The sequence below is a fragment of the Ovis canadensis genome, chromosome 17, assembly GCF_042477335.2.
Source record: "Ovis canadensis isolate MfBH-ARS-UI-01 breed Bighorn chromosome 17, ARS-UI_OviCan_v2, whole genome shotgun sequence".
Taxonomy (NCBI): Eukaryota; Metazoa; Chordata; class Mammalia; order Artiodactyla; family Bovidae; genus Ovis; species Ovis canadensis.
The window spans coordinates 74,373,101-74,393,897 of record NC_091261.1 but is presented as its reverse complement, the minus strand read 5'-3'; the positions used below and the strand labels follow the sequence as shown (position 1 = coordinate 74,393,897).

At 49.5% G+C, this 20,797-nt stretch overlaps 1 protein-coding gene across 5 annotated transcripts in view; it reads left to right on the top strand.

Annotated features, from left to right (window-relative positions):
- The window catches only part of ACACB (acetyl-CoA carboxylase beta), a 132,606-nt gene that overhangs the window by 79,378 nt on the left and 32,431 nt on the right, over positions 1–20,797 (top strand). For 4 of the 5 annotated variants that reach the window (XR_011250012.1, XM_069558243.1, XM_069558244.1 and 1 more), the window contains 13 exons: positions 929–1,063; positions 3,481–3,627; positions 4,997–5,185; positions 6,665–6,765; positions 10,014–10,102; positions 10,191–10,315; positions 11,814–11,927; positions 12,093–12,206; positions 12,793–12,882; positions 15,521–15,639; positions 17,192–17,329; positions 18,460–18,559; positions 18,662–18,769. Coding sequence is in view for 4 of the 5 variants with exons in the window: in XM_069558243.1 (XP_069414344.1) it covers positions 929–1,063; positions 3,481–3,627; positions 4,997–5,185; positions 6,665–6,765; positions 10,014–10,102; positions 10,191–10,315; positions 11,814–11,927; positions 12,093–12,206; positions 12,793–12,882; positions 15,521–15,639; positions 17,192–17,329; positions 18,460–18,559; positions 18,662–18,769 (1,569 nt within the window). In the remaining variant the exon portion in view is untranslated. Of the gene's footprint in view, positions 1–928; positions 1,064–3,480; positions 3,628–4,996; positions 5,186–6,664; positions 6,766–10,013; positions 10,103–10,190; positions 10,316–11,813; positions 11,928–12,092; positions 12,207–12,792; positions 12,883–15,520; positions 15,640–17,191; positions 17,330–18,459; positions 18,560–18,661; positions 18,770–20,797 lie in introns of those variants that run through there. The other variant, XM_069558247.1, reaches the window with a different exon arrangement.

Here is a 20,797-nt window from a genome sequence, read left to right as displayed (position 1 = left end):
CCTGGCAATCATGAGTTGGACCCAAACAGAACCTCTATTTTGCACAGGAAGACATGGGACCCAGGCAGCCTAAGAAACTCACTCAAGGTCACACAAAGCCAGGATTCCAACCTGCTCATTCTCTGCTGCCAAGGAAAAGAAAGAATTTTGTAATGAAGCTGCAGCAGTGGTGGGAGCCCACACCTCTTGGCCGCTTGCTGTGCGCCCTGTGGCTTAATCCTTATCAGTGCCCTATGAGACAAGCCTGTCATTTCCCCACCCCCCATTTTACAGTTAGGGAAACTGAGGCTCAGAGAGCAGACGGCATGTGCTAGAGATCACAGAGTGATGGGTGGGGTACAGGGGTCCAGCCCAGGCCTGGCTGACCTGAGTGACCAAGCTACGAACTTTTGAGCAAAGGGCAGGATGGTCCTGTCTGTCTGAAGCCCATACATGCTAACAACATTCATCATGTCCACAGGGCCAGACTCAGACCAGTTAAAGGGGCTGATGACTGGACTGGAAGCACATTCTTCGTTCCCCAGAGGGTTTTCTCTCTGCCTTTAAGAAAAGGAGCCCGTCATAAAATGTACCTCATTTTAGGAAGATAGGTATCAATCACCCTACATCCTATGATTTAGCTGTGTTTCTAAGAGAAAGGCCTTCCTTTGGAAATAAGGAGCAGTTTCCACCACTGTAAAATGAGCACAGTGAACACCAGCCTCCCTGACTGGCTTTGCAGACGGTAAAGATTTATGACCAGCGCTGTGCCTGGCACACAATAGATTGTGTAAATGCTGCCCCTCTCTCCCCACTGCACTTGAACTCTGCCCACAGGGTCGTTTTTGTAAGTGACATGGTCTGTGCTCCAGAATTGCTAGTTTGGGGTGACCCAGGCCAGACCTGAGGGGCTCCACCTAAGTAGAAATCACTTCTTTGTGCAAAACAGGTCATGAAGATGACCACAACCCTGAACGTGCAGGAAAGTGGCCGGGTGAAGTATATCAGGCGCCCGGGGGCTGTTCTGGAAGCTGGCTGCATGGTGGCCAGGCTGGAGCTCGATGACCCTTCTAAAGTGCGCCCGGTATGTGACACCCGGCACAGCTACTCGGTGAGCCGGACAGGCCGGTGGCTCCTGGCCCTCGAGCCTCACCCACCACGATGGGCACAGGAACGTGCCTGCCTGTGCCCACACCCTCCTCAGTATCCCACTAAGAGCAAAACCCACGTGCTTCCGATGATCTTCAGGGTCCCCCAGGGGCTGTGTCCCGCTTTCTTCCCTGGCTTCACCCTCTGCCTCCCTCTCCCCCTTAATCACATGCCCTGGACTCCTCCCTCTCGGGGCCAGCTCCCTCTGCCCAGAGGAACCTTCGTCCAGATGTGCACAGGGCTCGTCCTCCCATTTCCTGTAAACTGTGATGCAGCCCTCTTCCCTGCAGTGCTCTATATAGCATTGTCACGTCTCCGTGACGTGAAGTGACCTGCCCTCCTACAGTAAGCCAGGCATGCGGGGAGGTGGCTCCCCATTCATGCAGGTAATGTTTGTTTTTCTCTACAATAATTAGCGTATATGCCCAGGAAGAAAAAAAGCTAGAAAAGCATTAAAAAAAAAATTGTCTCTTTTCTCCAAAGTATCCTATCAGTTTCATTTGTTTTCTCCTCTTTCTTTTCATTATTGTCTTTCAAGGGTTCCCAAAGCTAGGAATAGAGTGAGCTTTGTTAGATAACAGGAAATGAATCTGTGTCTACCTTGCGATTCGTTTTAGCAGACGTTTCCCGCCCGGCTGGGTTCTGGAGACAGGAACCCAGCCTCCAGTCCCAGCAGGCTCATGATTGCCTATGAGAAAGACAGGCAGATAAATCTTTGTAATTCAGCTCAATCAGAGGGACCGTCCTTGGCCACTGGCGCTGGGGGTCCAGAGGGAGAAGCAGCAGCAGATTGTGAAGAGAGGAAGCCCTCCAGTTGATCTTGAAGGGCAAGAGGAGCCTGCAGGGCTGGGAGCGGAGTGGACGGGATGGGAAGCTGAGGGTTCTGGGCCAGCAGAATAGCACGCCCCCAGCTCCCAGGTTCCAGTGCCTCACACGGCCGGTGGTGAGTGGATGTGCTCAGTCGCTTAGTTGTGTCCGACTCTGCGACCCCATGGACTGTAGCCCGTCAGGCTCCTCTGTCCCTGGAATTTTCCAGGCAAGAATACTGGAATGGATTGGCATTTCCTACTCCATATTGAGTGGATATTTGTAAAATAAATTAACAGATGAATGAATGCATGAAGTCAGTGTTGCCCCTTTAAAAAAAAAAAAGTTTGGCCTCACCTCACAATATGTGGAATCTTAGTTCCCTGACCAGGATTTAAACCTGTACCCCCTGCATTATAAGACAGAGCCTTAGCCACTGGACCAAGGAAGTCCCTTTGGGGAGCTTTCTGTTTGAGAATCCTCCAAGGCCAAATATTTATGATTTACAAAAAGCACGTACATTTGTATGAGAGTTTCCTAAATTTTCTCTGTGCTAGGCATTCTTCTTTAGGATTTGAGCAAAGCTGAAAAGAAATAGAAAAATAGGGAGATGATATTGGTTAGCAAACAAAGCCAAACAAAAACATCTGTCAGCAAAAATAATCAGCAATAGGAAAAGGATTTTATTTGAGCCAAACTGAGGACCACAGCCTGGAAGACAACCTTATCGATAACTCTGAGGAATCGCTCCCAAGAAGCATGGTTTTCAGCGCAGTTTTGTCGCAGCAATGAACATGAAACAAATCAGGAAGCCTTTCCTATAAGATTAAAAAAAAAAAAACGAAAAGGAAAAAATCAGACCAGCATGTGCATAGCAAGTCACCATGGCCTTGGCCTCCAGGAAGGGAGTCCTGCTAGCCTCAGAGGAGAACCAGCGTTGGCATCCCAGGAGGGAAGGCATTGCATCACTGTTTTATTTATTTTTTAGCTTTTTATTTTGTATTGGAGTATAGCCAATCAGTAAGGTTGTGATAGCTTCAAGCAGACAGCAAAGGGACTCAGCCATACTCATCTTTATTTTTAACATGGACTTTCTGTACTTCTGGTCAGTGTGCTCTTTTCTTTAATAATTAAAGCAGATGTCCAGTGTATGTTTGGCTACAAACAGGCTGCTTAGTTAGCATGAAATTCAAGTTAACTCATGTAGAAGCCGCAATGACTTCCCCTGACCTCTACATGTGAACATTTTTTTAAAAAGACAATCACATCTAACACTCTCCAGAATTATTTGGAATGCATAATTGATTACGGTATTTACCAAGGGGAAGATTTGGAACCCTCAAACAGGCGTGTGTGTGAGCAGTTTTAACTTTGCAGTAGGATGCTTTCTTCTGTTCCCCCGCCCCTTCAGGCTTCATCCTAACCACACTGTGTGTGTGTGGCGTACATACCGTGTGTCGGTGGCTCTGCCTTGGCCCTTGGCTGGTCCGGCTCTTTCGGAGGCCACGGTGGTCTTGACCTCTGGCTCCTGTTGTGTCCCATCAGGCTGAGCCGTTTGCGGGGGAGCTCCCCTCACAGCCAACGCTGCCCATCCTCGGAGAGAAACTGCACCAGGTTTTTCACAGCGTCCTGGAAAATCTCACCAACATCATGAATGGCTACTGTCTGCCAGAGCCTATTTTTAGCATCAAGGTGGGTCACGTGTGCAGGGTAGGTGAACAGCCCAAAGATCCCAGAGATCTTTATTGGGGTAAGAAATGAGAAAGTCTGTCATTTCCATCAAGGCCCTGTTCTCAGGGGATTCCTCAGTTTCACTGTAGACCTCAGTTTGTTTCTCTGATTATAAACTGGTGTAAAGGTTACATTGCCTTTGGGGATGCAGTTCAGCTCAACACTGAGAGTGTTCACACCGTAAGAGAAGAGTCGATGTGGGTCATCTCTTAAAGAGACAGTAAGAAAGCGACTTTGTCCAGAGACACAACTCTGTTCACCCAGGGTCCCTTTATCTGTAGAGAAGTAAGTCCTCAAATTTGCAGCCCTCTGTGAAGGGCCTGTGCTGCTGAACTCGACATCAGTAGCTATAAAACCACTGCTCCATCACCTTCTATCCCAGAACAGTCCATCACAGCGATGGTGGTCCTGGTGATAATGGCCAGCTCTAGCCTGGTACACGCTGTGTGCCAGCTACCACACTAAGCACTTAACACTTATTAAGTCATTTCACCTTCCCAACAGCAGAGAGGTAGGAACTCTTACTATTTCCATTTTATAGGAGAGGAAACTGAGACACAGGCTACAAAATTTGCCTATTTCACCCATAAGGAGGCAAAGGGGGTTTGAACCCTGACCCTCCTGCTTCAGAGTCCGTGTGCTTAGCCCCTATGTTAGGCTGCCTAATTACCAGCATTGCAACATTTTTTTTAGCCTCTGTACTTGCCAGTGTGTGCATGATTTCAAGTTCAAACCTTACAACCACATTACGGGGTTGACAACATTCTCCTTCCCATTCAAAAACCATCAACAGTTCCAGTGACCCAGAAGCAGGGCAGTGCAGCTATTAAGAGTTTCTGAGTTTGCATCCTGGCATTGCTTCCTACTAGCTGGGTGACTTTGGGTAACTTAATTAACCTCTCTGTTTCAATATCCTCAAACGGAAAATGGGAGTACCGATTATACCTACTCCCTAGGGTTGTTTCTGAGGATCAAGTGAGAACAGGTCCATTTGGGTCCTTGAACAGCATCTGCCACAAAGCAAGCATCCCACAAACATCTGTGCTTTGCAAAGCCTGATGTCCTGACCCCACACCAGGCTGGCAGTTTGGATGCCCAGGATAGGGAGTGGGGCCGTCCTGGGTGGGGAAGCCGGGTGGGTGTTCCTCCCACTCAGTGGCCGGGGCCGTTCCACCCTGGACTGTTCCAGAGGCTCCCAGGTCTAGCTCTTTGGCTGCTAGAGCGCACGGGGCCTGGACGGCTTAGTGTGTCGGGCGACCCCCACCCCGGGCTGGGTGGCTGCACCCACGCCCCCTGCAGGCCTCAGGCTGACGCTCTGGTCCCGCTGCAGCTGAAGGACTGGGTGCAGAAGCTCCTGAGGACCCTCCGGCACCCGTCGCTGCCGCTGCTGGAGCTGCAGGAGATCATGACCAGTGTGTCGGGCCGCATCCCCGCCCCTGTGGAGAAGGCCGTCCGCAGGGTGATGGCCCAGTACGCCAGCAACATCACCTCGGTGCTGTGCCAGTTCCCCAGCCAGCAGGTAGGACCACACCCGCCAGGAGCTCAGCCCCCCATCAGTCTGGACCTCCAGCCTCTCATCAGATCAGGCTTTGTGAGACCCACACCGACAGCCCGAGATGCTGGGGCCTAAAAAGAGTTTTCTCTCACGCCTTCTCTGCAGAATCCCAGCATTTCCCCCCAAAACAGCAGTTTTAGATGGACATAAGCAGTTAACAGTAGTCCTCGGATTCGGAACAGGAGTAGGTGGTTGGTGCGCATAGTCAGCATTTTCCAGAACTACACTGGCTGACGTAAGAGAGGAGATTGTGAGTTTTTCTCGCTGGTGTGTAGTGTTGATTCTTCCTCCTCGGGTTTGTGTAGGGTGACAGTCGTGGGGCTCTACGTATATATCATATTTTCTAAGAATGGAAGCCATTCCTGGGGAGTATCAGAAATCTCTAATAATTCTGCAGTGGCCTCATTTTGTTCTTTTTTTTGGGGGGGGGGGGTTGCTTTTATCAAGCATGTTAAAGGAAACCTACATCTGGAAGAGTCCCCTCTTTTTTATTTTCATGCCCTCGGTCTGGTGAGAAGGGCTTCCTTGCACCATTACCCTCCACCCATGAGTTAGTAATTTGGGGAGCTCGAGGTCAGTGTAAGTCAGCTTATTCCCAGCAGTCAGCTTCTAAGTTGGAATATTGTTCGGCCATAAGAAGGAATGAAATGATTCATGCTACCCTGGGGATGAGCCTTAAAAACTTGATTTTCAGTGAAAAAAGCCAGTCACAAAAGCTCACGTTGCCCAATTCCATTTATATGAAACGTCCAGAGTTGGCAGATCTGTGGAGAAGAGACGGTAGATTAGTATTTGCCAGGGGCTCAGGGCAGGGGTGAGTGACTGCCCACAGCTCTAGGATTTCTTTGGGTAGTGATGAAAATGCTCTAAAATTAGTGATGGTGGTTGCGTATTTCTCTGAATATAGTACAAACCACTGAATTAAATAGACACTTTAAAAGGAAGGAGGGGAATATGATAGCGTATGAATTCTAGCTCAACTAAGAAATAATGAAAACAAAGCTCTCGAGGACCCCAGTGGAGAATTGCACGTGTTGGAATCTTCTGGGAGTTTGTTATTGATGCAGGTTTTTCATTCGAGGTATTTTTGTTGCTAAATACAGTATGCCAATAGCATTCAACCTAATTGTGAAAACAGGACCCATCTGGCATCCTCGTGCGCCCTGGTGTTGGAAATTCCCTTCTCCTCTTTCCCTGGAGTGTTTGTGAAGAGGGATGGTGTGAACATGCATAAGTCTTTGTGTGATTGTTGTCGTCCCGAACTCTTTAGTCCTCAAGCCGCACGTTGAGTGGGGCACACAGAGCTGTTTCTGGGGGGCCAGAGGGCTTTGGGTTAGGGTGTTTGAACGCGTGGGAACCTGTGGTGGGTCCTTCCAGTGACTGCTGTGTGGTGGACAGATTGTGTGGTCTGAGTGGCGAGACCTGTCCTGTTTTCCCGCTCAGATAGCCACCATCCTGGACTGCCACGCGGCCACCCTGCAGCGGAAGGCTGACCGGGAGGTCTTCTTCATGAACACCCAGAGCATTGTACAGCTGGTCCAGAAGTGAGTCCTGGGCCCTCCGTGGGATGTGGTGGTCACACTTTCTCATCCACGTGTTGCCCCAGGGTGCTGCTATCTGAAGGGCAGGCTCAAACCAATCGACAGTGCCTGGGGTCTGAGACCCCAGTTCCAGCCCTGGCACAGCCCTGCCTGACAGAAGAACAAAGCAACGTCCTTTACTTCCAAGTCTCAGTTTGCTGGTCTGTAAAATGGGAATTAAAAACACTTCACATGCTGAATCATTTTGCATTACCAGTAGATTAACTTTTGTAAAGTGCTAAAACACAGCAAGTCCTCATGGTAGCTTTGCTTATGAGACAGTGGAATGAAATGACTTAGTAAGCTGTAAATGATTATAGAAATTATTCTTGTGATTTGGGGGATCCTTGCAAAGGAGGAATTGGTAAAGAACTTGTTCAGTTGCTCAGTCATGACCAACTCTCTGCGACCCATGGACTGCAGCACACCAGGCTCCTCTGCTTCAGTATCTCCCAGAGGCTGCTCAAATTCATGTCCGTTGAGTTGGTGATGGTTAGATACCGTCTCATCCTCTGCCACCCCTCCTCCTGTTGCCTCAATCTTTCCCATCATCAGGGTCTTTTCCAATGAGTCAGCTCTTCACATCAGGTGGCCAAAGTATTGGAGCTTCAGCATCAGTCCTACCAATGAGTATTCAAAGTTGATTTCCTTTAGGACTGACTGGTTTGATCTTGCTGTCCAAGAGACTCTCAAAGAGTCTTCTCCAACACTACAATTCAAGCATCAATTCTTCAGTGCTTAGCCTTCTTTATGGTCCAACTCTCACATCTGTACATGACTATTAGAAAAGCCATAGTTTCAACTATACGGACCTTTGTCAGCAAAGAGATGTCTCTGCTTTTTAATACGCTGTTTGAAGTGAAGTGAAGTGGAAATCCCTCAGTCGTGTCTGACTCTTTGCGACCCCATGGACTATACAGTCCATGGAATTCTCCAGGCCAGAATACTGGAGTGGGTAGCTGTCCCCTTCTCCAGGGGATCTTCACAACCCAGCGATTGAACCCAGGTCTCCCGCGTTACAGGCGAATTCTTTACCAGCTGAGCCACCAGGGAAACCCAATATGCTGTTCAGGTTTGTCATAGCTCTTCTTTCAAGAAGCAAGCATCTTTTAATTTCATGGCTGCAGTCGGCGTCCACAGTGATTTTGGAGCCCAAGAAAATAAAATGTGTCACTGCTTCCAGTTTTTCCCCTTCGATTTGCCATGAAGTGATGGGACCAGATGCCATGATCTTGGTTTTTTAAATGTTGCATTCTAAGCGAGCTTTTTCACTGTCTTCTTTCACCAAGAGGCCCTTTAGTTCCTCTTTACTTTGTGCCGTTAGAGTGGTATCATCTGCGTATCTGTGGTTGTTGATATTTCTCCCAGCAATCTTGATTCTGGCTTGAGCTTCATCCAACCCGGCGTTTCGCATGATATACTCTGTATATGAGTTAAATAAGGTGACAATATACAGCCTTAGGCATACTCCTTCCCAATGTTGAACCAGTCAGTTGTTTCATGTCTGGTTCTGTTACTTCATGACCCACATACAGATTTCTCAAGAGTCAGGTAAGGGGGTCTGTAGTCCCATCTTTGTAAGAACTTTTTAAAAGAATTTTAAGAACTTGTATTTTGCCTTTCATAGCTCTTGAGCAGGGAGAACTATTCTGATGATAGAAAGAACAGCCCTTTTGTATGAAAACCCTACCCAGCAAGAAAGTTTTGCCTTCTTGGACAGAATTCAAACATTTTCAGACTGGAGTGAGTTAATTCAGCACATACTAGCCACGTGCCAAAAACTATACGAGGTGCAGAAGACAGATGGCTATAGGAAAATGCCCTTCTTTTCAGGGCACTCCTTGGTTTGTGAGGACTCATACTGACGATATAGGGTTGCAGTTGAGGAAGGAGATTTGCGTCTGGATTCCCCATAAAGTGAGAATTCCATAGCCAAGGGCTAATCCTTTCCCCAGAACTCTTCCAGCACTAACCCTAATCCATCCTTTTTCAGTATAGGACAAATGACCGGTAGGTATGAACAAATGATAAATGGATCAAATTCCCTAGCAGGTTCTTTTTTGTGTTAAATATAAATCTCAGAGGTATATCCTATATTGTGTGTGTGTGTGTTTTTGAAAATCACATTTGAACACAGGAGCCTTTTCGGTTCGTACTTTCCTTTAACGTCACTTGCTGCTGCTGGGGCAGTGCCAGTTTCAACTTTCCTGAAACTCAGCGTCCCATTCCTTATGTTCTGAAATGGTTTAGAAGAGGAAATAGTTTAAGGAACCTCCAGGTTACCATTTGGTTTTAAAAGGAAAGTGAAATGTACACAGGGATCATTTGGTAAATGTCTTTCAAGTTTTATTTTTCAAATTGTCTTTATCCATTGGATGGTTAATTGAAAATATTTGTCTTCACTCATTCATGCAAGGCTGACCCCTTTCAGCATCCCAGCTCTGTGACTGTTTTTCCTTCTCTCTGGGGACCTCTGGTGGGATGTGTGACCTTGGGCAAGTCGTCACTGTCTCTGACTGGCAGAGTTAGCACAGATGGACCAACTCATGCATCCCTCCCAGACCTACGGATTAGAGGGTGCAGCCTCCAGATTCTTTTTAAAAAATATTTATCTATTTGTTTGGCTGTGTCAGGTCTTAGCTGTGGCACACGGGATCTTCATTGCGTCATGAGGATCTTTGCTTACGGCTCACGGACTCTCTAGTTGTGACGCACGGGCTCAGCAGTCGTGGTTTGCAGCCATAGTTGCTCCACAGCATGTGGGATCTTAGTTCCCAGATCAGGGACCGAACCCATGTCCCTTGCATTGCAGGGCAGATCCTCAGCCACTGGACCATCAGGGAAGTCCTCCTCCAGATTGATTATTAGTGTTTTCTCTTCAATGCTTTGGCCACCTGATGCGAAGAACTGTCTCATTTGAAAAGACCTTGATGCTGGGAAAGATTGAAGGCGGGAGGAGAAGGGGATGACAGAGGATGAGATGGTTGGATGGCATCACCGACTCAATGGACCTGGGTTTAAGTAGACTCCGGGAGTTGGGGATGCACAGAGAGGCCAGGCATGTCGCAGTCCATGGGGTCGCAAAGAGTCGGACACAACTGAGCAACTGAGCTGAACTCAACTCCTTTTTCAAGTATTGAAAGTCCTGCTGGAGACAGCAGGCACCCCAGGACACGGAGCTGGTCACTCAGCGGCCTTCTCCTCCTCTCCAGGTACCGCAGCGGGGCCCGCGGCTACATGAAGGCGGTGGTGTTGGAGCTCCTGCGGAAATACTTGCTGGTTGAGCACCATTTCCAACAAGGCAAGAGTCGCCACCCCAGGCACTGGTGATGAGTCCACGGGGGCTGGGGCCCGGAGCCTTACCCCACATGGCTTCTTGTCCCCTACAGCCCACTACGATAAGTGTGTGATAAACCTCCGGGAGCAGCTGAAGCCAGACATGTCCCAGGTGTTGGACTGCATCTTCTCCCACTCACAGGTGGCCAAGAAGAACCAGCTGGTGATCATGCTGATTGTAAGCAGGAAAAGGCGTCCTCTCCCCATGGTTGGACAGGGCTCCACCGGCTTTCCCTGGAAAGATTCTGGTAGCCAGATTTTAAAATACTTCATACCAAACTTTGTCTTGGGTCTTTCCTCTCTTATTTATTTCTTTCACCACGCTGCACAGCTTGTAGGATCTTCCCTGACCAGGGATTGAACCTGGGCCATGACAGTAAAAGCCTGGAATGCTAACCTCTAGGCCACCAGGGAACTCTCGTCTTAGAAAACCATCAGCCTGGCCGTTGGACAGTGCCTGCGTTCCATGCTGTCCTTGGAGGCACAGGCCAGGGGAATGATAGAGACTGATGTCACCACCATTTGATAACACAAACCAAATCAAAATTTGGGAGGCAGAGAAGGTTGAGAATAATTTCCCATGAGATTTCTTCAGCACAGACCTGCTTGTGTGCTTGTGTATGTGTGTGAAATGTTAATACGTTAAACAAATTTTCTGATGATAGAAACAAAATGTGGGCTCATTCTAATTAGGGACATGCAGAGGTAGAAAAGAATGACCCCCCCGCCCTGGCCCCACCATCTGGTGACTGCCTGGAGAACAGCCTGGTGCGGGGGTGGGGGCGTGACGCCCAGGTATTCAGGGTCCCAGCAGTCATTGTTCTGTCTCAGTGGGTATTGAGGGAGCATCGACTCAGCCTTTCCTAAGCCCTTGTTGCATTTAGGGCGTAAGAGTAGATGCAAAGACTGGTCCCGCCCAGCCCTGGTCTCCAGCAGAAAGGTCCCTTGTTCCAGAAGCAGAGAGGAGGGTTGCCCATAGGAACTAGCATCCCTGCCTCATTGGCAGGTTTCACCTCTATATCTTCTCTCTGGCAGGATGTCTCCAGGCCCTAGATGCTCCCCCCATGCCAAGGCTCCTAGAGTTGGCTTGCACACCTGCCCGAGAGACTCACATAGCCCTTACTCTTTGTTCATACCTGCTTCTGTTTCCCCTCATCCCTCTTCTCTGAAACTGAGCCCCTTAAGTCAGGCAGAGACGTGCAGAGGAAAGCGTGAGAGGGCCTAAGGATAGGAGAACCTTGGGTTCAAATACGACTCTGTCTTGCATGTGCTTGGTAGCCTGGGGGCAAGGCACAGTGCCTCTCTGAGCCTCAGTTTTCTCATCTGTAAAATGGGTATCATATAGTAACTTCTCAGTGGGTGAAGGACATTTGAGGAAATGAAAGGGTCTAGCTGCTTGCCTGGCCACAGTAAATACTTGTTACCTGCTGGCCATTAATAGTGATGCAGGCAGAGACTTGGTTCTGTTTTCCCCTTGTGCCAGGAATTTAGGGCATGTTTTGGGGCGGATGCATGGGTGAGTGAAAATGCAGTGGAGAATGGTGGAGGGTTTATGTATTAGACTGGGGAGGTTGGCGGGGGCAGCTGGACCTCCAGCCGAGGGCCAGTGAGTGCTGGCCTGTCTCCTTCTGGTGGAACAGAAGATTCCCTTGGATCTTGTTTCTGTCTCCCAAAAGGATGAGCTCTGTGGCCCAGACCCATCCCTGTCCGATGAGCTGACCTCCATCCTTGACGAGCTGACCCAGCTGAGCAAAAGCGAGCACTGCAAGGTGGCTCTCAGAGCCAGGCAGGTAGGCTGGCCGGCTGTGGTCCCCGCCGCTCCCGGGGCACCATCCTCCACCACACCCAGCTCCCCGCATGCACAGCCTCTCTGCTGCAGGACCGGCCCTTGGCATCTTCCCTGTGAGGATGGCTCACCCCAGCCCCTCCATCCCCTCCATCCCGTCCCCCCACAGGTCCTGATTGCCTCCCACCTCCCCTCCTACGAGCTGAGGCACAACCAAGTGGAGTCCATTTTCCTATCTGCCATCGACATGTATGGCCACCAGTTCTGCCCAGAAAACCTCAAGGTGAGGCCACCTGCATCCTTCCACGTCGCACAGAGCACACGCCACGGCCCAAGTGGGGCCTGGGGGTGGGCAAGCGGGCTCTCCCTGCCCTCCATGGGTTGGCGCTCGGATGCAGGGCACAGTCACGAGCACCAGTGGTTTAGTTCAGTGTGGTCAGGGCTGCCTGAGGGACCCAGGGGCAGCTCTGAGAGAGGCTGGTCCTGCAGGATGGATGGCAAGGCAGCAAGGCTCTCTCAGGAGGCATGATGTTGAACTCCACATGTGATGGAGCTTATTGGAAGCTGCGAGCACTCACATGGCTGGGTCTTGGCTTCATTTTCCCAGGGCCCCCTCTTCACCCCCTAAATCTGCCTCATTCACAAGCTTCCAGGCACCCCCTCTATGGCTAGAGCTGGGAACCCTGGGAACAGTCACCCCAGAACCGCCTGCACATTCAGGTCTCATGGGCCTGGGGCCTGGCAGCATTTTGTGATAACAACACGACCAACCTACCTTCCCTGCTGCTACCCCTCCCCTCCTCTGACTGCTGGTTGGAATTTGTTAGCATTCCCCTTTCCTTCTTCGTTTCCCTCTCCATTTCCTGTAGAAATTAATACTCTCAGAAACAACCATCTTTGATGTGCTGCCCACTTTCTTCTACCATGCTAACAAAGTAGTTTGCATGGCATCCTTGGAGGTAAGTGAGTGAGAGGTCCCTGGAACGGCTTCCGTACTGACCAGTGCCTGTCCCGGCATCCGCTGCCTGCACTCCACATGCCTGACCCTGGGCCATGTGCCTGGCAAACATGATCTCAGCATTTTCTCTCCAAGGTAGGTCCTTTTATTTACACCCATCTCACAGAAAAGGGAATGGAGGCTCAGAGAGGTGAAGAAGCTTGCTCAAGATCACACAGCTAGGAAGTGAAAGAGCCAGGATTTGTATCAAGTCTATCTTAGTCCAGTAGCTCAGTTGGTAAAGAATTCACCTGCAATGCAGGAGACCCCAGTTCAATTGCTGGGTCGGGAAGATCCGCTGGAAAAGGGATAGGCTACCCATTGCAGTATTCTTGGGCTTCCCCGGTAGCTCAGCTGGTAAAGCGGGAGACCTGGGTTCGATCGCTGGGTTGGGAAGATCCCCTGGAAAAGGGAACAGCTACCCACTCCAGTATTCTGGCCTGGAGAACTCCGTGGACTGTGTAGTCCATGGGGTCGCAAAGAGTTGGACGTGACTCTGCGACTTTCACTTCACTGTTGTAGTCCAAAGTTCTTGCTGGTAACCCCAGCTGTCTTGTGTGTTATTCCAGCCTCCTCTGGCACAGGCACAGTTAAATACTAACCCCCCAGGGGCCAGGTCCAAGGCACTTCATCTAAAGTTTTGATTCTTTGAGCAACGAATTATGGCAACATGTGAAAGTTGTCTACCAGGGAAGCTCATTAGATACTTGGTGTCCAGAGTTTTATTGAGAGCTGGTCACATATGCACCAGAGAAAGCGATGGCACCCCACTCCAGTACTCTTGCCTGGAAAATCCCATGGACGGAGGAGCCTGGTAGGCTGCAGTCCATGGGGTCGCGAAGAGTTGGACATGACTGAACGACTTCCCTTTCACTTTTACTTTCATGCATTGGAGAAGGAAATGGCAACCCACTCCAGTGTTCTTGCCTGGAGAATCCCAGGGACGGGGGAGCCTCGTGGGCTGCCGTCTCTGGGGTTGCACAGAGTCGGACACGACTGAAGCGACTTAGCAGCAGCAGCAGCACATAAGCACCCTCTGCTTGGCACATACCAAAATTCCAAACTCCCAGGAAGAAAACATATGCTCAGCATAAGTCATACTGTTTGCTTAATGCACCACCAACCATTCTTCTCTGGGAATGGTGGGAACCCTCCCCAAATCCAAGTTCTCACATGCTAGCCAAGGGCCAGGCTTGCAAGCAGCAATTTCAAAGGATAGCAGTTAATCCCCAGATTCCCTATCCAGTAAAAAAATTCCCAATGCTTAGTCTTCAGAACTATGCTGTCTAATATGCTGGCCACGTGTGGCTTGTGAGCACCTAAGATGTGGCCAGTCTGACTGACCTGAGCTCTAAGTGTAGGATACACACTGGATTCCAAAGACTCAGTATGGAGAAAGAATGGAGAATATCTCAATTTTTAAAAAATTGGTTGCCTGTTGAAATGATAATATTTTAGTTATTAGGGATGAAATGAGGTATGTTATTAAAATCATCTTTACCTGCTCCTTTTAAGTGTCTACTAGAAAATCTCAAATTAATTTAAAACTGCCTCCGTGGCCTGTCTTATATTTCTACTGGACAGCATTACTCTGTAGCAGGAGTCAGCAAACTATAGTCTGTGGGTCACATCTAGCCCCCTGCCCAGTTTTGTAAATAAAGTCTTGTTGGAACCCAGCCACACCCACACATGTACATATTGTCCATGGCACAAACTCGTGGCTCTCACGGTGGGAGCTCGGAGTCTCAACTACTGGACCATCAGGGAAGGCCCTGCAGCAGCAGAGGTGAGTAGTTGTGATTTGTGATGAAGATGACATATTCCACAAAAGCCTAAAATATTTGCCACCTGCTCTTTTGCAGAGGAAGTAGCATCCTGAAGAGTGAGCACATTTACTCTTCACTGCTTTCAGTTCAGTTCAGTCGCTCAGTCGTGTCCGACTCTTTGCGACCCTGTGAATCGCAGAACGCCAGGCCTCCCTGTCCATCACCAACTCCCAGAGTTCACCCAGACTCACATCCATCGAGTCCGTGATGCCATCCAGCCATCTCATCCTCTGTCGTCCCCTTCTCCTCCTGCCCCCAATCTCTCCCAGCATCAGAGTCTTTTCCAATGAGTCAGCTCTTCTCATGAGGTGGCCAGAGTACTGGAGTTTCAGCTTTAGCATCAGTCCCTCCAAAGAAATCCCAGGGCTGATCTCCTTCAGAATGGACTGGTTGCATCTCCTTGCAGTCCAAGGGACTCTCAAGAGTCTTCTCCAACACCACAGTTCAAAAGCATCAATTCTTCGGCACTCAGCCTTCTTCAGAGTCCAACTCTCACATCCATACATGACCACAGGAAAAACCATAGCCTTGACTAGACGGACCTTTGTTGGCAAAATAATGTCTCTGCTTTATAATATGCTATCTAGGTTGGTCATAACTTTTCTTCCAAGGAGTAAGCGTCTTTTAATTTCATGGCTGCAGTCACCATCTGCAGTGATTTTGGAGCCCAAAAAAATAAAGTCTGCCACTGCCTCCACTGCTCTGCTTTAGGGATCATGTTTTGGGCTTGTCTCTGGCCTTTCTCAGGTGCAGTCTGTGCTTCTGTCTCGTTAGGTTTACGTGCGGAGGGGCTACATCGCCTATGAGCTAACCAGCCTGCAGCACCGCCAGTTCCCAGATGGCACCTGTGTGGTGGAATTCCAGTTCATGCTGCCCTCCTCCCACCCGCACCGGTACAGAGTGGTACCCACCTGGGAAGGGGGTGGCTTTATGTTTCTTTTCTCTCTGACCACTGTAATCCTGTCTCTGGAGGCACCCAGCAGGGATGTCTGGGAACCGCTGGGGAGACATTAGGCACGCCATTCCCCAGCCTGGCGTCTCCATGTTTCCATTCTCTTTTCAGTAGCATGGAGATAACCCCATGCCTGCCTCCTAACTCTGCACTGTCTGGGCTGCTAGCCGCTACCTCCCTGTGGGATATTGAAATTAAAACGCATCAAAACTAAATTAAAAATTCAGGTCCTTGGTCACACCAGCTCACGTGTGACTTGCGGCTGCCATATTGGACATTGTGGTTCTAGAACATTCCATCAATGCAGAAAGTTCTGTTGGACAAAGTTGTCCAAGACCCTGATGAAGAATGAGGCACAGACAGCATTTAGGCCCGTGCCTGGCACACAGAAAGTTGATGACTGGTGAGGATCCCTTTGATGACCGTGGCGGATACTGTTGTTACTGTCCGATGGCCTGACGTGTGTCAAGTCCTATGCTAAGAGCTTTCACACACTCCTCTATTCAGCTTTATTCCCCATCCCACAAAATAAAGATTGTCACCTTTGCCCCGCTGAGAGAAAAGGGGACTGACTAGGGGCTTGGGATCATTTTGGGGTCCATGAGAGATGTGGTATAAGAACTTTTGAACTTGCGCCCTCCTGAGGAGGCAGTCTTTGCCTTTGTTTGTGTTATTTATTTGGCTGCACCGGGTCTTAGTTGTGGCACAAGAGAGCTTCGGTCTTCATTGTAGCACGTGGACTCTTTAGTCGTGGCATGTGAACTCTCTGTTGTGGCACGTGGGATCCAGTTCCCTGACCAGGGATCAAACCCAGGCCCCCTGCATTGGGAGCGCAGGGTCTTAGCCACTGGACCACCAGGGAAGTCCTAGAAGTCTTTGCCTCTGGAGCTCTTTGTTGCAGCAGTTCAGCGCTGCTCGGAAAGAAGACTGGGGTAGTCACTCACACTTTGTTTCTTGGAAGAACCCACATGAGTGTCCTGGTCATGGTCTGACCGTTAGTATATATAGACACACGGCATTATTATCAGTCAGGGAGACACTGAGGACCCTGGAGGGCTTCCTTGACCATCTCAGGCCCTTGCTGTTGCTGTGAGCTAGAAGGGCCAGGAGCTTACCCGGGACCTGTGGCCTCAGCTGCCCCATGCCCTGTTCTTCCAGGCCTCTGGGAAGGTCACAAGAGGTGACATTTCACCCCCCGCCCCAAGCCAAGCCTGACTGGACCCTCCACACCTGTGTCTGTAAAACTAGGTGTATTGTGACCATAGGGGAGGTCAGGTGAGAGACCAGCAGGACTGAGGTCCAGGCCCCTGGTGTGCTGTGCATGGCCAGAGGGGGATCTCTCCCCCTATCCCTTCCACCTCTGATTCTAAGCCCCCCTCTTTCAGAAGACTCTGTTGTGGGGCTGGCTCACTGAAGCTTCCAGGGCAGGAACGGCTCTTGGGGCTGGATCTGCAGGCGGCTCCCTCACCCCCCACCTCCCACCCCCACTGCAGGATGACCGTGCCCATCAGTGTCACCAACCCGGAGCTGCTGAGACACAGCACGGAGCTCTTCATGGACAGTGGCTTCTCCCCCAAGTCCCAGCGAATCGGGGCCATGGTCGCCTTCCAGAGATTCGAGGATTTCGTCAGGTACCGAGCGGGGCTCAGTATCCCCAGAACACCCCAACCACAGGGCCTGAGCGTGCTTCCCCTGAACCCCCACCTGTTCACTGCACAAGCAGGTGGGGGTGGCCTGGACACATGGCTCAGGGACTTAATAATAATAGAATAATATAGCATCAAAAGTGTGAGTTTTCATGTCAGCACCTCCTGCTTTTGAATACTGTCTCACCCTGCTTCTTGACTATAAGACTCTGAACAAATGCTTTTTCTCAATACCTTTGTTTTCTCATCAGTATAAGGGGTACAAGAGGACTTTACTTCATAGGGTCACCATGAGATAATACATTAAAAATATTGTATTTAAATCGTTGTTAGTATGTAGATAACATGTTCAGAAATGTCAGTATCATTCCCCTTTTAAAAATATTTGTGTATGTATCCAACCATGTTGGGTCTTCGATGCATCATGCAGGATCTTTTACTGGAGCACACGGACCTTCCAGTTGTGGCACGTGAGCTCCACAGCACGTGAGATCCTAGTTCCCCGACCAGGGGTCAAAGCCACATCCCCTGCGAGGCAGATTGTTAACCACCAGCCCACCAGGGAAGTCCCCGTTGCCCTTTCTCAGCCTGCCCCTGTATATTATGCATCATGCTTGGATTATCTTGTATCTTCACAACAGCTTTGGGAGGTGTTGCTGCTGCTGCTGCTAAGTCGCTTCAGTCGTGTCCGACTCTGTGCGACCCCATAGACGGCAGCCCACCAGGCTCCCCCGTCCCTGGGATTCTCCAGGCAAGAACACTGGAGTGGGTTGCCATTTCCTTCTCCAATGCCTGTTTGTTATCCTCAGTTGACTCAGAGAAGTGAGATGAGATTGCAGGACTCTCCCAGCCAGTAAAAAAGGGACCCTAGCCATGCCCCCAAAGTATTGGAACCCTTTCTTCTACTCACCATCTCAAACCACATAGGTTCATTCTTCTTTTGGGGGAAGACCCCATCACTAGTGCCTCGGACCTAGTCAGGAACCACAGGAGCTCTGCACAGACTTGGATGCGCTGGCAGTGTGGTGGTTGGGAAAGAGGGAGAGTCCGGGTCTGACCTACGACCTCGTGGGGCAGCGGCCCCTCAGCCCTCCCTCTCTGCCCTGCACCCCTAGGAACTTTGATGAGGTCATCTCCTGCTTTGCCAACGTGCCCAAGGACACCCCCCTTTTCAGCAAGGCCCAGAATTCCCTGTACTCTGAGGACGACAGCAAGGTGAGGATGTGAGCAGGGAGCAAGCCAAGGAGGGGCGGGCTGGGGGCCCCGGGCCCTTCTACTTGGTTTTCTTGGCGACCCCCCCTTGGTTTTCTGTCCCAGAGCCTCCGAGAGGAGCCAATCCACATCCTGAACGTGGCCCTCCAGCACGCGGACCACCAGGAGGATGAGCAGCTGGTGCCCATTTTCCGAACATTTGTGCAGTCCAAGGTACATTGGGCAGCCTCTGGGTTTGGGTCCCTGAGAAGGAGGAGAACCGTCTTGATGAGGTGTCCATGTGCCCGAGTTGTCTTGAGAGCTTCAGAGCCGCAGGCCTGGCTGCCCACATCGGCTCTGCTTTGCCCGTGACCTTGGGCAGAGGAGGCTGAACAGGCCAGAAATTCGGCTTCTCCCCGCAGTAACACGGGGGTGGCGTTTCTCTCCCTGGGAGTTGCCGTAATAAGATGACACAGTATATACACCACCTTATGCAGACGATACAGTCAGTAAATGGTTTTGGAGCTGAGGGCAGTGTTTTCATTGGGATGAGCCAGAGAACTCGCTGTTGTATTTACTGGTTTTGGTTACACGGGGTCTTTGTGGCCGCGAGCGGGCGTTCTCCATCTGTGGACAGCGGGGGCAGCTCTCCAGCTGGGGTGCTCGGGCGTCTTGTTGCAGTGGCTTCTCTTGTCGCGGAGCACAGGCTCAAGGGCGTGAAGGCTTCCGTAGTTGTGGCTCACAGGCTTAGTTGCTCTGCGGCGTGTGGGATCTTCCCCAACCAGGGATTGAACCCCTGTCCCCTGCACTGGCAGATGGATTCTTTACCACTGGGCCACCAGGGAAGTCCAAAACTCCCAATTTTAAAATGGTCACTTACATTAACAACCATTTATGCAGATAACTGGGTTGGTTTTATAAACATGTGGTGTCATGTATAATAATGTGTGTGTGTATACATTTTAACAGCTGTATTGAACATAGTTTACGTACCATACCGTTCCTCCATATAAAGTATGCACTTCAGTGCTTCTTGGTACCATAGTCCTCTTTTCTGCAGTTTTGTTTTCCTTCATTTCAGTTTCCCATGGCCAACTGTAGTCCAAGAACATTAAATGGAAAATGCCAGAAGTAGGCAATTTGTCAGTTTCAAGTCACGTGCCATTCTGAGTTGCTATGAGGAAATATTACACCATCCTGCTCAGTCTGACTCAGATGCGAATCATCCCTTTGTCCAGCGCATCCACCGTTTGTCACTTAGGAGGTGGCTGGGTTGTCCCATCAGTTGTCATGGTATTACAGTAGTTAAGTCACCTATATTTTATCTAATTATGCCCCAAAGTGCAAGAGTAGTGATACCAGCAATTCAGATATGCCAAAGAGAAGCCATAGGGTGCTTCCCTTAAATGAAAAGGTGAAAGTTCTTGACTTAATAAGGCAAGAAAAAAACGTGAGTTGCTAAGATCTACAGTAAGATTGACTCTTCTAGCCATGAAATTGTGAAGGAGGAAAAAAGAAATGTACCCTTAAACTGCAAACATTATGGCCACAGTGAGTGATAAGTGCTTAGTTAAGACAGAAAAGGCATTAAATTACAAGAAAATATTTTGAGAGCCCACAATCACATAGCTTTTATTACAGTAAATGGCTATAATTTTTCTATGTGGTTAATCTCCTATTGTGGGCTTTCCTGGTGGCTCAGGAAAAGAATCTGCCTACAATACAGAAGACCCAGGATTGATCCCTGGATCAGGAAGATTTCCTGGAGAAGGGAATGGCAACCCACTCCAGTATTCTTGCCTGGAGAATTCCATGAACAGAAGAACCTGGCGGGCTACAGTACCTAATTTGTAAATTAAACTTTATTGTAGGTATGTATAGGGGAAAAAAAAAAACAACCTAGTATATATAGGGTTTGGTATTATCCATGGTTCCATTCATCCACGAGATCGTGGATCATATCCCCGGTCAGTAAGGAGAGACTACTAATATATTCATAGACTTGTGTAACCATCATTACGGTCATTTTATTTTAGAACGTTTTCACCACCCCCACCAAAATACCCCATACCCATCAGCAGCCACCCCATTTTCCCTGAACTCAACACCCTTTTCCCTGCCCTCGAAAACCACTAATCTACTTTCTGTCTGTGAATTTGCTCATTCTGGGTGTTTCCTATCAGTAAACTAAGTGGAGTTTCATACAATATGAGGCCTTTGGGGACTGGCCTCTTTTACTTGGCGTGTTTTCAAGGTTCATCC